General features: G+C 57.9%; 1 protein-coding gene across 7 annotated transcripts in view; it reads right to left on the bottom strand.

Annotated features, from left to right (window-relative positions):
* Positions 1 to 16,723, bottom strand: part of LDB3 (LIM domain binding 3) — a 61,325-nt gene extending 44,602 nt beyond the window's left edge. For 4 of the 7 annotated variants that reach the window (XM_032491629.1, XM_032491624.1, XM_032491626.1 and 1 more), the window contains exons 1-4: positions 16,630 to 16,722; positions 6,891 to 7,042; positions 6,325 to 6,400; positions 4,558 to 4,934 (exon numbers count right to left, since the gene is read on the bottom strand). In XM_032491629.1, the coding sequence (XP_032347520.1) occupies positions 4,558 to 4,934; positions 6,325 to 6,400; positions 6,891 to 7,042; positions 16,630 to 16,722 (698 nt within the window). Of the gene's footprint in view, positions 1 to 989; positions 1,013 to 4,557; positions 4,935 to 6,324; positions 6,401 to 6,890; positions 7,043 to 16,629 lie in introns of all 7 variants that reach the window. The other 3 variants (XM_032491625.1, XM_032491628.1, XM_032491627.1) reach the window with 2 other exon arrangements.

The raw sequence follows: 16,723 nt of genomic DNA, 5'->3' as shown, positions 1-16,723 counted from the left end.
TGGTGGGGGAGGATGTGGAGAGAGATCTCCCAAAGCCTGACCCCAGGTAGGCTACCCAAGTGCCCCCACCCCACCCCCACCCCGTGGGCTCGCTGAGTCTGGTCAGGAAAAATCCTGGCACCCTTCCCAGAGTCCTCTGCGGAAGGTTTTTCTTGCCCACCGCCGCTTTCCCAGATCTCAGCCTGAGCTACCTCCTAGGGTCAGCAGGGGGCGCCAGGCATTGCGCGATCTCTCATCACGCCCGCAGGGAAGCAGAGGCAGAAAGGGTTGGGGAGTAGGGATTGGGGTTAGAGAACAGGAACGGGGCCACGCGTGAGAGGCAGCGGCAGCCCAAGCGGAGTCCAGAACGCTCCAAAGGCCAAAAGCAGCCCCACTGGGCACCCACGGGGATTCTGAGCTTGGTTCCTCCACGAAAGGGCTCATCCTGCTGGCCACCCGCTGGGTGGCGGGTGGGATCTTCTCCTCCAGAGGCTTCAGTGCATGTGCTTCTTCCTCGGAGCAGGGCTCAGGGGCTCAGGCCCTCCAAGTCGAACTTGCTGTGTGGCCTGCCAGTCTCTCCCCTTCGAGGCTTTTCCCTCCAGCAGGTAAGTGCGCTCGCTCCGCGGGCAAAGACAAGGTCAGGCTAGCCCTTCTGAGGGGTCCCGCCAGGCCAGAAATGTCTTCAGGCTCACCCGGAACCGCAGCCCTCCACCCACCGCCCACTAGAGCCAGCCAGCCTGCGGTCTTAAGCAGCTGCAGCAGGAAAACTGGGAGCAGAGTGGCCGGGAGCATCAGACGGAGCCCTAGCACCCGTCCCCAACGCCTCCACGCCGTACTCGCAGCTTCACACACATGCAGGCTCACTCGGGGACACAAATGCACCCCCACTCACGCATGCGCACACGCGTACACATGCTGCCACAGGCACACGCTATCCAGACCCCCAGACACGCCGACGCATGCTAGGATATGCACGCAAGCGCACACACATGCTTTCCTTTGATACTAACTTGGCTGGAGAGTTGACTACCACCTGGGGAGGAGAGAAAGAGCAAAGAAGACAGGACTGTCAGAGCGAGGCTCCTGCCAGAGGGTTTGAGGGAAGGGACCATCCTCAGACTGGCTGTTGTGGGGCCGCACTGGGACTGGGTGAGGACAGTGCCGAGTGAAGAAGGGGAAGAGCTCAGAGTCGCGATCACAGCCTCTCAGTTTGGGTCACAGATGCCAAAAGCAGCCTTTCCCCCTTGGTAGGTGCACGATACGTGAAGATTTGCCAGGGAGAAGGGTTTTCTGGTCCATCTTTATGGGCACTCATGTACCATGTATGTGACTCTCTCACATGCAACCTGGCTATAGACCCTGGGAGTAGAAGTTGGAGATGGAGACAGGACCAGCTATGGCTGCTACAGGAATGGCCGAGGCCCCAGGCACCTCTGGGCCAGACAGCAGCTCTGGACTTACCCTGAGGGGCAGCTCCGGGAATTCTGCTCCCAGAGCTGGAGTTGCCATGGTGCCGGGGTGTGTGTGCGGTGGGCTTACTCACAGCCCTAGGAACATGGTCTCCATCTAAGAGGAGGGGCAGGCAGCCCTGGACACTCTGGGGGCACAATAGCAGGGGGTATGTGCAGTTTCCAGTAACCGCCCCTCAAGGCCCTGTGGATGGGCAGCGAGGCAGGATGGAGGAGTAGGGAGGCTTAGGAGAAGTGTGGGTCCAAGGCTTATCGTAGGAAAGCCCCCAACCAAAGCAGCCCAGCTTGGACACTACAAGAGCAACTCTAGCCTCACGCTCTTATCTGAGAGCCAGCCTCCTGGAGCATCATCTCCTTAAGGGAGGCATTGCTGGCACTGTTTCTTTAAATGCCTCTTACTTGCAGTGGTAGACCCTTGTCAGAAACCTGAGGGGAGAAGCGTGCAGAAGGTGGTGTCCCTGTCCCCACACTCTGCCACCTTCCCAGATCTGACCACACTGGGCTCTTCCTGAGAGAGCCTAGGCCTCAGCTGGCCTGGCCCTGGTCATCCCTTGGCTAGGACTCTGGGGATACAGGTCAAAGCTAAGGAGACCCCCTAGTCTCAGCCTAACCCTGTGTCAGAGCTGATAAAATCCCCTCTGTCCTCCCAGGCTCAAAATAGCTGCATGTGGAGTTATATTAGGAAAGGGCCAGCACAGATCTCCCATTCCTTCTCCATTTTTGGCCAGTGTCGACAGCTGCAGGGTCAGCCCTTGCCCTGACCAGCCCAGTGCCCCCTGTAGAGGGCAGTGTTGGCCTTGGGGGCTGCCTCTGCCCCTTCCTACCTGGGTAGCCACCTCCTTCTTTGGCATTGGTTCCTGCCCCCTGCCTAGCTTCTGCCTGAGGACATGGGGACTGGGATGCCTGCAGCAGACATGGTTCAGAGAGGAGCCAGCACCCAGGTCTTGGGGTGAATGAGCCAAAGATGTAAGACCCACCCGGGGGGACATTGTACCTACTGGCCTGAAGGATACTCCCCTTCAGCACCGGCCTCAGAGAGAACGAGGTGCAGGGGGCTGCAGGCTGGGCTGTTCTTGCACCCCGATCTGCTCCTCTCTACTCCTCCTGAGAGGATACAAGCAGCCAAGGAATCACCTTGCAAGCTGCCCAGAGAAAGGAGGGGAAGGAGCTTCCTTTTGAAGCGAGATAGGACAGAGTTCAAATCCTCATCCTGCCTGTTCCTAGCCAGTGGCTCTGGGCGTTACCCACCTGTTTTAGCCTCAGTCTCCTCATTCATAAAATCAAGATGATGGTACCCACCGCAGACTAAACAGAATCCTGAGTATAAAGCCCTCAGCATGAGTTAAGTGTTCAATGAATGGACATGGGGATTAGCATTTGCCAACGCTATCTGCTGTGAGCAGTTAGACATTTAACAAAGATTGTGGCCTCAGCCCCTACCAGCCCGGGTCAGAGGCTCCGCCCCTCCTCCCGGGACCGCAGCATCAGCCTTTGCTTTGGATGAGTGTGCACCACACTTGGTCTTTAGACCATCAAGAAACCATTGGACCCTGCTGCTCTGAGTGTCAAGTAATAATTCAGCACTTGTCAGTTTCTGAGAAGGGCTTGCATCAATGGGAGGGCACCTTGGGAGTCATGGGAAGAGGAGTGGTGCAGGCAACGGTGCAGGCAGTCTGACTCCTCTATGTAGGGAGGAGTCAGTCTGAACTGAGTACCAGTTCTGTCTGCTACTCTTTGGCTGTGTGACCTTGGGCAAATTACTCACTCTCTCTGGGCTTCGATTTCCCAAGTACAAAATGGGGGAAGTGTTGCTGAGAGAGTTGTGTTAGATAAAGCATATGGACTGTTAACTGGTCCCCAGTCGTCAAGGTCAAAGGAAGGGTGTGGGCTTGGATCCAGCTGGCCCAGATGGAAAAAGCCTGGGGATATAAGGCTTTGCCACCTTGGTCCAGAGAAGCCAAGGTCTAAATGCTCAGACCATGGAGTGCCCAGCTTCACTCAGAATCCAGAAAGATCTAGGGGATGTGGGGAGGATGGGGACCCCCAGGGGAGTAGTGAACAGCTGAGCACAGGCACCTTCTGTGTCAAGGTCAAAGGAAGGGTGTGGCTTGGATCCAGCTGACCTGCTTTGTGATGCTGACTCATCCGTTCTCAGCGCTATGCACGCATGTGTTGTCTCCCTCAGTCCTCCCAGCAATCCTGAGACGTGGACAGTCTCATGGAAGAGCCCTGAACCCCTAACGCTAGGCCACGTTGCCTTGATTCAGCCTGCTCTGCCTCTAGCCCAGACAGTTATACCAACTGCATGGGGCTGTGGGAGAAGTTACAATGAGATAACAAACGTGAAGTTCTTAGAAGCTAATATGCATTCTGCTTGGAGGCTCCCTCTGTTCAGCCCCTCTACAACACCCACCCGGGCTCTAGATTCTTTTAAATCTTGTGCTCAAAGAGTCCCATCAGCTAGACCACAGAGGGCAGGGGGTGGCCTGCTGTTCTCCTGCACAGCCCCTTTCTCCTCGATGTCCTGCTTTCTTGATGCCCCACACTAGCCAGGGTCATTCCTGACAGCCCACCCCCCTCACACCATTGCCCATTCTCTCTGTACCCAGCTCAGATGCTCCCTCTTCCAGGCAGCCTTCCCAGACCACTTCCTGCCCTGGAGAACTTGTCCTCCCACCTCTCAAGGCTCCCAGAGGGGTGGGGACCAGCCTGTCCCCTTCCCCAGAGCTCCTGGAGGTATCAGACTTTGTCCTGTCCCAGGAGGGTGACCTGATGTCAGAATTTTGGGAGTCTCTTGCATTCAAGCCCAGCCTTGGCCACTTAGTGGCTGGATAGCTGGACCTTGACTTAACCATCTCTGAGCCTCAGTTTCCCTCTCTGCAAAATCCCACACGTCACCCCAGCTTATGCAAAGCAAGGAAGGACCCAGCTCATGGCCAATGTCAACAGGATGATTACTTTCACTGCTCTTAGCCTGCGCAGACTTTGGGCTTGGGGCTGGCCAGAAGGAGGCCAGTTCCTTGCTCTGACCACCTGATCAGGTCTCCGTGAGCACTGAGGACCCAGGTGGCCCAGACCACCAGTGGAGAGCTGTGCGCCCGTTACCTACCCTCCTAGGAGTCCGGCACCTGAGGCCTTCCCTCGGAGGCTCATCTGATACATCTGAGCCATCTCCCTCAGGGTCTCTGCTGAGTACAGGCCAATGGGGTTGTTATACTGCCTTGGCTGACTTGAGCCCAGCGGGGTTTTCAGGCTGAGTTTGTCCAGAGCCCCCTCCAGGCTGGTCTTGTTCCCTGGGCTGCCCCGTGGAGGGCCGGGGTCAGAGGCCTCCATGTGTGAGGAGAAGACAGAGGTCTGGGAGAAGGAGGAGCTAAAGGTCTGTCTGAGCTCCGGGGTGCCCGGCGTGCCTGGGGTGCCCAGGCCAGCCCTTGCCTCGGGGCTGGGGCTGGGTGCTGCCAGGCTGCTGTTCATGTCCAGAGCCGGGTCCTGGCCCAGGGCAGCGCCATGCAGGGGAGAGAGAAGAGAGCAGTTAGAAGCCGCGCCCGTCCCAGCGCATCTGCGTGGACCTGAAACAGAGGTGTTAGTGCGAGCGCCCAGCAGCCTGCCACCCTGCAGCCTGCAGCCCGCTGCATAGAGCCCGGGAGGGACAGACTGGACACCTGGAAGAGAAGGGTTTTGTCCAAAAGAGCGGAGGAGGCACGTACGTGGCTCTTGGCCCAGGAGCTCTCATCCACCTGGACCAAATGCAAAGCCCCATTCAGAAAGCTCAGCCAAGCCAGCCTGCCTGCAGGGCTGAAGGAAAGAAGGGTATGGGTCTTAGAGAATTGGGGGCAGCCCCCTCCATCTTACATCTGACCCCCTTTCCTCTGAGTGGGGACACCTGGCAAGCACAGCCTTGCCTCCCACTTTGCTGACCTCATGCTGTGATGCCCCCACATGGCCAGTGAGAGGGGGTCCCGGGCTGGTGAACAGGCAAAGTAGAGATGCCAGATGGGAAACTGAGGAAGGAGGGGGCTGACACTTGGTCCCCTCAGTCTGCCTCTGCAGCTTCTCCCAAGCAGCCCTCTGCCCACTTCCCTTAGCTGTCACCCACCCCAAACCCCTGACAGATTCTCCCTGTCCTTCCTCCTCCACCTGGCCCATTGCCCACTGTGCCCCACTGGACCGATAGGGTCAGTATGAAGTCATACAGGGAGGGGTGGAGGGTGGGAGTGTGCAGTCCTGTAGGAGCGGTGGGGTGGGCCTCCTGTGCTTTGGGTGCCTTGGCGTTGAGCTGCTTAGAAGGATCTGGGAAGGGGCCTGGGGCACAGAGATGAGGTGTGCCTGCCTCTTGGCCGCACCAGCACTTCTGAGTGCTGTTAGGGGTGTGCATTTGGGAGGAGAAAGGCAAACTGGAGGGAGAGGTCCTGAGACAGAAGAGGAGCCCTGAAGGCCAGCAGGTCCCCCACACCTGGGAGCGCCTCCTGGGGTGGCTGGCTCAAACCATTTCACAGTCACGGCCCCCTCCCTGGTGCCCTCAGGAGGACAAGGGTCAGAGCCTTCTGGATGCCTGTCCCTACTTGGCTGGGAGCATGGTCCCTCCCCTGAAAACACTGCTGCCTAAACTGATTTTTGGTCAGCCCAGCTCCGAGGCCCAGGGTGTTGGCTAGGCACCTGGTGGGCGTCTCGGCACTCAGAATTTCGTCGGGGCTCAAACGCCTCTCCCCGGGAGCCTGCCCCACCTCCCTGGCATCAGCCACGGCAGGGGCAGGCCTGGCGCAGGGCTGGTCCCACCACCTTGCTCGAGTCAGGCCAACTGAGGGTCAGGCAGGCAGACCAGGGGCTGTACTCCAGGAACCATGGCCAAGGGAGCCTGTCTCCCACAGTCAGCACCTACCTTCTGGTGGGGGATCACCGGCAGAGGGGACTGGATCGGGGGCGGAGCCGTAGAGATGGGAATGGGACGCTTCGACCTGGAAAAACCAGAAATGGGACCAGATGAAGACAGGTGCCTCTGGGGCCAGAAGCTCCTCTCTGGGCAGGGCTGGCGAGGGGAGAACGTCTGAAATGCAGGGATCCAGGGCAGAGGGCCTGCCCCAGGCAGGCACTGGGCCTGACCAGCATGGAGGAGTCGTGGCGCTGGAGTACATGGCAGGTATGGGCCTCTGCTAGGTCCCAGGGAGACTGCCTGGGCAAAGAGAAAGCAGGGAAGACCCTGGCTTCTAGGCCCGATTGCCCACATACTGGCAGCACAGGGACCCGCCCTCTCTGAGCCTCATCAGTAAAGTGAAGCACAGACGTGGCAGGTCACGTTGACTTGGTCCTGTCATTCCTCTGGTCCAGAGGATGTCCTTACTATCCCATGTGGCCCTGTAGCACAAGGCTGGGCCCATGCTGGACAGCTCCTCTCTCGGGCCCCTGGTGTCCACACCCAGCCCCCTGCTCTGGAGAGTCCCCACCTACTTTTGCAGTGTGAGACTCAGGTTGTAGCTGGCAGACTTGATCTTGTTCTGGGCCTCCAGGTGGGTCATGGTATCCGTGTTGACGCCGTCAATGGCCACCACGAGGTCACCCTGGCTGAGCTGGGACTGGGCGGCCTTGCTGCCCGGCGTGATCTGAGAGGACAGCAGATGAGGGGTGAGCATAAGGAGACTGGGCCTGAGGATGGGCCAGTCCTCAGGGAAGAATCACCCGGGATCATCCAGTAGAGGCCTGCCATTTTTGTCTTTCATTCACTATGGCCAGTACCCACTGCTCACCAAGCCTGATTCCTCTTCCTGGCATACAGCTGTCATCTTCCCTAGTGCTTTGTATCTGAATGTGGCCATGAGACTAGCTCTGGCTCGTGGAACATGGGAGGAAGCAGTGTACACCACTTCCAGGCCTGCCTTCTAACCATCTTGCCATCCTTCACTCTCTCTGCTTGTCAGCTGACTGGATGCAGAGGACAGCCAAGCCACTAACTGGAAGGGACCTGGATCCTAGAGTCACTGCTTGGAGGAGATGTGACTAAGGAGCACCACACTGGATGTTGCATAACATCCAATAAACTTTCACCGTGCTAAGCCATTGAGATCTGGAAGGGGAGGAGGTGTTTGTTACATCAATTAGCCCACTATAACATCTGCGCCCTGCAAATTCAGGGCACACTCTCTAGGTTCCAGAAGAACTCCGCAGCTGCTAAGACTCAGCACCACCCACTGCAGAGATGCTGCCAGGCCAGCAGGCGGGCCAAATGCATGCTCACAAAAGTATTCTCGTGTAAGTGCCTAGTGCTACCCTGGCAGTTGTACGGAGAGGGCTGGCCGAGCTGTCAACCCTGCCTGGGAGCGAGGTCGGCTGGGACGTAGGGTGGGGCTCAGTGGTGGGCTGAACTTCCAGAAGGGCAGGTGCAAATGTGGAGGCCAGTTCCCAAATCTTGCACCCTAGTGACATTACAGAATGTTAGCATCTGGGGGCCCCACCCCTAGTGTGATCACACAGAATGCCATGGATGTGCCACCCCAGGAACACCCCATGCAATGTCACGAAGGCCACATTCCCAGGGACATTCCTTGGGATGGTGTGATGGCTCAGACTCCACTCCCAATGACATCGTGCACAATGCCAAATTCTGCATGTCCCACCCCAGTAATAGTACCCTGAATGCCGTGATGGCCTCCCCGCCAGTGACGTCACATGAAATGCAAAATGCTGGAGGGCCTAGTGACATCACCTAAAATAGCTTGATGGCCGGCCTCTAGTGACATTACCTGGAATGTGATGAAGCCTCACTACTAAAGATGTCTCATGGAATGTCACGGAGACTCTGGCTCCACCCCCGTGACGTCACGTGGAATATCATGCAAGCCCCACCCCCCACTGACATCACATAGAATGAGTTTATAACCTGACCCCCATGAAATCATGTGGAAGCTCCCCATGACATCACTTGGGATGCCAGGCAGGCCTTGCCCCCAGTGACATCAAAGGAGAGAGGAGCCCCTGGGAGTTGCCCCCTGCTGAGCTGTGCCTGGAGCGTGTCCCTTGGTTTTTCCTCCCCAACATGCCCACCAGCCAGTCCTCCTGGCTTCTCTGGGCACATCCCAGTCAACTTCCTGGCTATACCCCAGGAACAAGGCTGGCTTCTAATGCTGACAGAAGCCATTTTCTGGCCAAGGCTTGGGGACCATCCTAGATGGAGCCTAGAAAGGACCTGGGGACAGTCTTATACCAGATGCCAGGCTTGGGTGGGCCTCTGGCCAGACTCTGGGCTCTCAGATGTGGATGGAAACCTCCGGCCAGGCCCATCTCCGAGATCTCCCATCCAAACCAGGGCCCTGCAGTCACCAGCCTGCAGGCCATTCCCGGACGGGCTCTTCAGGGTGGGCCGGGAACCGCTTGTGCTAACCCAGGGATAACTGCAAGAGCAGGAGAGCTCTCGCCGATTGCTCTGGACCCACCATTTCAGGCCCAGAAACCTTGGTATCTTCTTAAACACTGGCCACCTTGTGCCCAGAGCAGCCTCCCCACTACCCCCAGAATCTGCTGAGACGAGGCAAGGGCAACAGAGAAACAAAGGGCTGGATGGTCAGGAAGCCACGCTGTCTGGTTTGCCAAGTCCAGCCTGCTCTCCAAGGACTCACAGGGGCACCTTGGAGCCCCACAGGCCATCTCAAAACCAGTGTCGCCTTCATCTCCGAATCAGTGGCCATGCAGAGCCCCTACTAATGACAAGAGTGGGTTGTCTCCTTAGATTTCAGTGGTTGCACAAAGGATAAAAAACAACAACAAAGAAAAGCCAAGCACTTTCTAGGCTGAGAGCGGACTCCTGAGGGCAGGCTGAGCTGCTCAGCCAGGCCTGGCCTGCAGAAAATCACCTTCCCTGCACCTTCTAGCTTCACGGTCAGGGCTCTGCTGTCCCTGACACTTGGTTATGGACATTTTCAAACAGAGAAAAAGGCGGAACGAATCCTGCAGTTCTACAGTGAACACCCAAATACCCACCACTGAGGTTCTTCTGTAGCTTTTCATGCGACTTGCTGGTCACGTGCCCACCCCTCTCTCCATCCATCCATCCAGCTTATGTCTGAAGCATTGCGGAGAAGGTAGCAGACACCAGTGTGTTTCCATTCTGGGTAAACTGTACGATGCCTCTGCGGTCTTAGTGGACTGCCTGTGGGGCTCCCCCACAGCAGGACACCCCCAAGCAGGGCTCCCCAACCCCAGGGCTCCCCAAAATGCTTCTAAGCATCAACAGAGAAGGGGGCCTCATGCCGGTGGAGGTGATGCCTGCCAAGCAGGACCAGAGCTGTGTCCAGGAGATCATGGATAAAGTGTGAACAAGGACACTAGAATGACATCCAAGAGAGACTGGGGCCAGATCAGCTAGGGCAAGCCACGGGGCCACCTGGATGCCCTCCCTTCGGAGCTGCCTTGAGAATGTCTTTCTCCTGCAGGCATGGGCTAGCCAACACCATCCCTTTCTGCAGGGCTCCCTGGCCCTGCCTGGCTCCTCCCTCATCCTCAAGTTTGGACTAAAGAGATCCTATTCCCAGGGGAAGAGCCCAGCCTCCCCCGGGGCCTGGTCGGTAGCCAAGCTCCCTGAGGAGAGCCGCCGGGCTGGCTCCAGCCCGCCTCGGCGCCTCTCTCCCCACACCTGTGTCTGTTCGTCAGGGCTCAGCTGGCCTGACCTTTGGCTGCTCTGAGCAGGGCCCAAGACCCCTCACGCTGGTGGGGTGGAGGGTGCTATAAATCCTCTTGTGGGGAGGTGCTCTGCTCGTTCAGCCCAGGTCTCCTTAAATGAGGGGACAGGATGGAGGCAGGGACCCTAAGGAGGTTGTCTGTCAGCTCAGCCCACAGGCCATCAGATCCCCTCCCCAGCTGGCAGGAGCAGCCTGCTGGGCAGAAGTGTGGGGCCACCCTTGGACCCTTGCCCAAAGCCCAGGGCTTGTGAAGAGTGCAGTCCAGGCATGAGGTACCCCTGTATCTCTTGTCTGATTCCCTCACCCCCTCTTGCTGTTTTCCTTGTCCCAGAAAAGACTCCAAGCTGCTAAATAAATCTTCGGAGGATATTTTTCCTTTAGAGGCTTTCTAGCCCCTCTTGAGCACTTGAAAAACCCTTTGTAATGATTGTTTCCTTCCCATTATACTTCTCAGTTTTCTCCAGTCTCCAGGCACCTCTCAACGGGGAACTGAGGGCCTGTCTCAAAAGCCCCTTGGACAGGTTCTAGGTGTATGGGGGCCCAGATCATCACAGGAGTCCTTCCTCCTTGCTGGGCCGTGATTTAGGGCACCCCAGAGAGGGCGCAGGGGTAGCTGGGGCCAGGCAGCAGCTGTGGCCCCAGCGACCCTCCAGTGCCTGGGGGGAGGTGGGGGGAGCAGCAGAGCAAAGCGCACGGACCCTGGTCTGAGCCAGACCTGAGCTTGCTGTGCCAGCCCTCTGGGTAATGCCGGCAACAATGCCTTTCCCCCAGGATTGTGGAGAGGATTTCACCACTAAATAGGGTACGATACAAGGACAGTGCAGAGCTGAGAAAGTTTCAGGGATGCTCCAAATGAAGAGGCTCAGGTTCTGCCCCTGGCCCCTTCCCCTGGGAGGCACCAGGGGTTGGAGGCTGGGAGGCTGCATTCCCCGGCTCCATGGGAAACAAAATCTGGAGCTGGCAGAGGGTGGTGTGCCAGGGGCTAGCCCTGACTGATCAGCCCTGAGCCAGCCTCCTGTCCCTGGTGGGGGCGGGGGCAAAGCATCATGTGGAAGGGAGAAAAGTTCTGTCCAGGGTCCCAGGGAAGCAAGGCGCTGGCATGCCCTTGGCTGCATTTCCCCTGCTCCCCAGCAGCAGAGGGGGCCACTGGGCTCCACAGAAGTTCCCGGCCATCACTCGCAGTGCTTAAACCCAGACAGGCCCCTGTCTTCCTTTCCCTCTAGATCTGCCAGTGTAGGTGTGGCGAGGGATGGGGGCAAGGGCAGGGAGTGGATGCTGTGGGCTGCGCAACTTCCAGCACCTCCTCCCAACCCTCTCTGGCTGACACCCCAGGGGATATTCATGGAGCCCTAAGTGCATTTTACATCTTGTGATTAAATTACACTATCAGGCCATACTCTGCTCCCTTCCCATCTGTCCTCCCCTGAGGCCTTGCTCCATCCTTTACCCTCTCACTGGAACCTTCTGTCATCCCATGGCCCCACTCTCCCACCACACCCTGGCTGATAAAAATGCCGGAGTCTTGTTTATACTCAAAAAGCCTTTCCTTGCACAGGGGATTTTTAGGGCAATGATAATACTCTCTATGACACTATAATGGATACATGTAATACAGCGGTCCAAAACCACAGAATGTAAGACACCAAGAGAGAGTCCTAATGTAAACTCTGGGCTCTGGGTAATAATGATGTGTCAACGTAGCTTCATCAGTTGTAACAAAGGCACACTCTGGTGGAGGATGTAGGTGGTGGGTGAGGCTGTGCATGTGTGGGAGCAGGGGATAGATGAGAAATCGCTGAGAAATTTCCCCTCAGTGTTGCTGTGAACCTAAAACTGCTCTAAAAAAATTGTCTTCGAAAAAGGTCTCTCATTGTCCCGGCCTTAGCTGCTCCAACTGGCTCTCGCCATGTTTCTCTCCAAGAGGTGACCAGCGGGTCCTGCCTCTGCGATCTCCCATCCCTCTCACGTTCAGCCATCTGACTTTGACCCCCACCGCTTCACATACACCAATGACCTCCCTGTGCCCAAAGCCAGGGGTCACTGGTTACTTCTCTAGCTGATCACACCCCTCCCTGGCCTTCTGAGTCTCTTTCTTCTCTCTCTCTCTCTTTTTTTAATTTAAAAAATGTTTTTTATCTTTTTTTTCTTTTTTGGGGGGGTGGATTTTATTTATTTATTCATTAATGGAGGTACTGGGGATTGAGCCCTTGTGCATGCTAAGCCCGTGCTCCACCAAGGAGCGCTTCCCACCCTCCCACTTCTCTTCTCCTCTTGTGTCATAGTTCTGTCTATGTCCTGGATGCTACCCGGTGGGTCCCCGAGAGCACTGGGACATGGCAAAGTCTGCTTTATGCCACTTAGGATGGTTCCTGGGAAGAGGTGGATCCTGGCTTCAAAAGAGCAAAGAAGCTATGTTTAGGAATGGGAGGGCTCCATTGCAAAGGGTGGGGGGACCTTTGCAATCACGGATAACCCCGGGCTGAGAGGGGGATTCAGGGAACTGGGGAGACATCTCCCAGGCAGAAGGGCTGACCCAGCAAGTCCTGGCAGACGTCACCAGTAAGCCCCGTCCTCCTCCCATTTACTGCTGTCCCACAATGCCTTCAGCTGGAGGAGCCCTGGGGGCTGCCCATGGAGTTGCTTGAGTTGAGGAGCTTGGACTGTCTGCTCACCACGACCCAGCCAATCTCACGCCCACTCCCTTCAGGGCCCTCATGGGGTCAGGAACATCTCTGAGTACCAGGGAGAAAAAGCATGCAGGGAGAGGGCCTGCTCTGGGGACCTCTAAGGATGCATTCTTCAGCGGAGGGCCTCTGTCCAGTTATCTTCCCCATTCGTTTGTTCAGGAGGACCCTGCCAGCCCTGCAGCAGCCCTCCAGAGGCTGATCTGACCTTCAGCATGGCTATAAACAGCACGGGCTGTCAGCACTGCTAGGCGCGGCCCAAGAAACAGCACGACGGCCTCAAAATTCCAGAAACGGCTGGCACAGTCGCCCCAGAATAGTCTCGGCCTGTCCTCCTTCCTCTCCTCAGGGACCCTCTGTCCTCTGCACCTACCCCCATAGCTGGGAGAGCCTGACAAATCCTGGAACCGGAAACAGCAAATGGGCAGAGGCCTCCAGGCTGGGGACCCAGGTGAGCCTGCTAGGCCAGTGGGTGAGGCCCTAAGGACTGGAGGCCTTGGAGCAGGGAGACAGCACCTCCCTGGGCCGGGGCTCAGTTCTACCACTCCCCCATCCTCACAGGTGTATTTTCAGAAGTGCCCATTAGAATGCACTCTCACACATGTGTTTTCATGAATGCACTCTCCCCATCTTACAGATGAGAAAACTGAGGCTGAAAAGGTGAACTGACTTTTCTAAGGTAACATAGCTGAGAGCAGCAGAGCCAAACAAAAGCGTATGCCTTGGTCATACTGCCAGGGGCTACAACATGCACTAAGGGACAAGGTCCCAGACCACGGCCCCAGCCTCTGGCCTAGCTGCTCCCACAGGGGTGGGGGCGGGGCGTTTGGAGCTGCTGCCACCCCTCCCCCATTTCCTGGAGAACCGGCTGGGGTTGGAGAGGGTGGGGGTGAGAGGGCAGCTCACATTGCAGGCCCAGCCGCACCTGTCCAGGTTGAATAAAGGCATTTCCCCTCTGCCCTCTGAGTCTCTCTCCTGAACCCACTTCTCTGTGGGTCCTTAGACTGAGACCCACCAAAGGGAGGACTTGAGGGGCTGCTACTGCTCCAAGGTTGTTGCTGTGGGGCTGGTGGGCAGGGTAGGGTGGGTCCGGGAGTCACTACCCAGACTGCAGGTGGCCGGCCTCCTCACAGGGGGAGCTGCAGCCCAGTCCCTGCAGCGGACAGGGGACGGGCCCCACTCCGTGCTTTTCTACTAGTCCCTCACCAGAGGCATGGGAGTTAGGGGTTACCAAGGACTCAGGAGTTCGTGAGCAAGTTTGAATCTCGTTTGCCCGGCTCTGAAGTGAGAAGCCAGCCCCAGCCCTGCCTGCCTGACCTCCATGCTCAGGCTCGCAGTGCATATGCCTGGGGATGCCAGCCCCTGCTGAGAATGAGCAGGCCCTGCCTTTGCCAGTGCCCCCACCGCAATACGCCACTTCCCTGTTGCAAAGGCTCAGGCCAGGACGCCTGAGAATCTATCGGCCCACTGTGAAAAGCGGGTCATAGCTGCGGTGGAAATAGGCTTCCTCCAGAGGGCTCTGCATCCTCTTAGGGAAGAAGTTCCTGATGCAGAAGGACTTGATCACCCCAGCAGGAAACACCACAGCCCAGCTGGGAGGGCAGGGCTGAGTGTCCGGAGGGCTGCCTGGCCAGCATCCCTGAGCCTGGGTTGCCCGATCCCAGGGTATCAGTGGCCCACCAGAGGACTTATCGAGGCTCCAAGCCCTGGGAAGGGCCCAGCACCCAGTCCAGCTTGTTCCACAGCCTTGGTGATTTGGGGTGTGCCCCTGAAGGGAGCTGAGAGGCCATTATGCCCACCCCCTGATGCCCGGCCTGAGCTTTGGGTTCTATTTTTAAAAGTCCCCCCTAGTCATTGGCTCTAGTACAACCCAATATACCCCCTGCCCGCAGTGAGGACATTCTTCCTGCTGTCTAGCTTAAGGCCTCTGTGCTGCAATTTAAGCCCTGGGCTGGCTGGGGCCAGGTGGCGCATAGACCCTGGATGAGGTAATTGGCTATCCTGGGTGCCACTGAGCCAGGGGGCTAATTTCCACCCATAGGGATGGGGCAGGGAGCAGCAGAAGGAGGTCCTGAGGGTGGTGGGACTGGGGGAGATCTGGGCTGCATCCCGGGCGTAGGATGCTGGTGGACCCAGGAGAGTGAGGGTGGATGGTCCTGCTTGATGCAGGGAGAAGACCTGCAACCGCGGGGCTGGGAAGCTATGGAGGGTCTTGGGGCTGGGGTGGGGGTGTGTCCACTGGGGCTCACTGCCCATGTGTCACCGTGTCATCAGATGGAGTATGCGAGGCTCTGGGTGTCTTTTTAGTATCTGGGACCCTGTGTCCAGGGCGGTGGGTCTGGATTCTCGGGGTAGAATGAGGCGAACTTGCAGCAGGAGGATAGAGGACGAGGCTTTTCCCTGCACTGGAGCTAGGCCAGCGCCTGTCTCAGAGGAGTGTAGCCCCTGTGGCTGTTTTGGGGCTCCCACAGCTCCTCTGAGGGGGGCGTTCCTTCTTAAGTTCCCCCCAGTGTCCACATCAGTTTCCCCAGCCAGGACTGTGCCTCCGGGGGGGGGGCACTGTCTCCCTGCCCCCTCTGCCAAGCACCCTTCAGGCCTTGCCTGGCTTGCCCACCTCAGTGCCTCCCCGCCGCCCACGCCGCCCACGCCGCCCCACCCCCAGGCCCAAGGCAAGTCTCCGCTGTCTCCCTGCCTCCAGGTGGGCAGAGGCCCAGATACCCCCGCCTATCCATCACCCTCCAGTGACAGCCCCGGGCCTCAGCCTGCCCCCTCGTGCCCGCACCAGCCCTGCCGGAGCTCAGCCTCAGCCTTACCCCACCAGGCAGGGGTTGTCTTTGCCCTGGAACATTTCACAATCTGCCCTGAGCCTTGGGGCCTTCAGCACCGCCTCTGCTGGACTTACGGGGAAGTCCTTTTACTTAACAAGTGTTGCCTGAGCACCTACTGTGTCTTAGGTACTGATCTGGGTGCCAGGGACACAGCAGTGGTTAAAACAAAGTCCCTTCTCACAGACAGCTTCCTCTCAAGCAGCTAGCTTCTCTGGACTTCGGTGTCACCAGTTGGACGAGGGAGTTACTCAGACAGTCACCAAAGATCTGTGACATCCCCATCAGACAGTGCTACTCCCTGATCACAGACACTGCAGGACTCATGGCCCTTTCAGGTGAGCATGGGGAACAAGACGTGAGACAGGCAGGAGGGCAGCTGCAGGTGAGTGGCCAGGGCTCAGGCAGGTGAGGAAGGCCCAGCTCCATGAAGCCAGCCAGTGTGAGGCCCAGGGAGGCGGAGGGAGACGGAGTCTGTTAGCTGAGGTCTGGGAAGGAGTGGGTGCTGGAGACCAGTTACCAGTGCAGCCCAGCTCCCAGCCCCGACAGCAGGGCAGCCAAGGTCAGTGGTCTGTCCATCTAACTATCCACCCGCCTGCCACCTGCCCTCTAGGAGTGCTGTCTCCCAAAAGCAGCTGTCGACTCCCAGGGAGATACTCCAGGCTTGGGGACACCCTGAGCCCATCCTCCCAGGGTAGGGCTTAGAAAGGAAGGCACTGTACTTTCTGCCCACCTGCCTGCCTGGCCTTTCCTCCTCTGCTCAAAACAACAGCCGCTACCCCCTGTTTCACATTCTAATAGGCCAGCCAGCTCAGGTGGGCAACAGCTGTGGCCCAAACCAAGGGCCTGTGGCTGGCAGTATCTAGGTGGGTCTAGTCCCATCCCCTAGACCAGGAAAGCGTGCTCATCTTTCCAAGAACCTCAGGGAGGACGGACAGACAGATGCACACACCCTCCTCCCAGCATGCCCTCCCTCGTGGGTACCAGGCTGTGGGCACCGCACACTCACCCGGGAGATGGTGAGCGGCATATTGAAGTCCTTGCCCCCTTGCAGACGGAAGCCCCAGGGTCCAGGCCCCGTCAGAGTCACGCTGTAAGACATG

This window comes from Camelus ferus, chromosome 11 (genome assembly GCF_009834535.1).
Source record: "Camelus ferus isolate YT-003-E chromosome 11, BCGSAC_Cfer_1.0, whole genome shotgun sequence".
Taxonomy (NCBI): Eukaryota; Metazoa; Chordata; class Mammalia; order Artiodactyla; family Camelidae; genus Camelus; species Camelus ferus.
The sequence above is the reverse complement of the archived record's forward strand: the minus strand, read 5'-3'. Positions and strand labels throughout refer to the sequence as shown.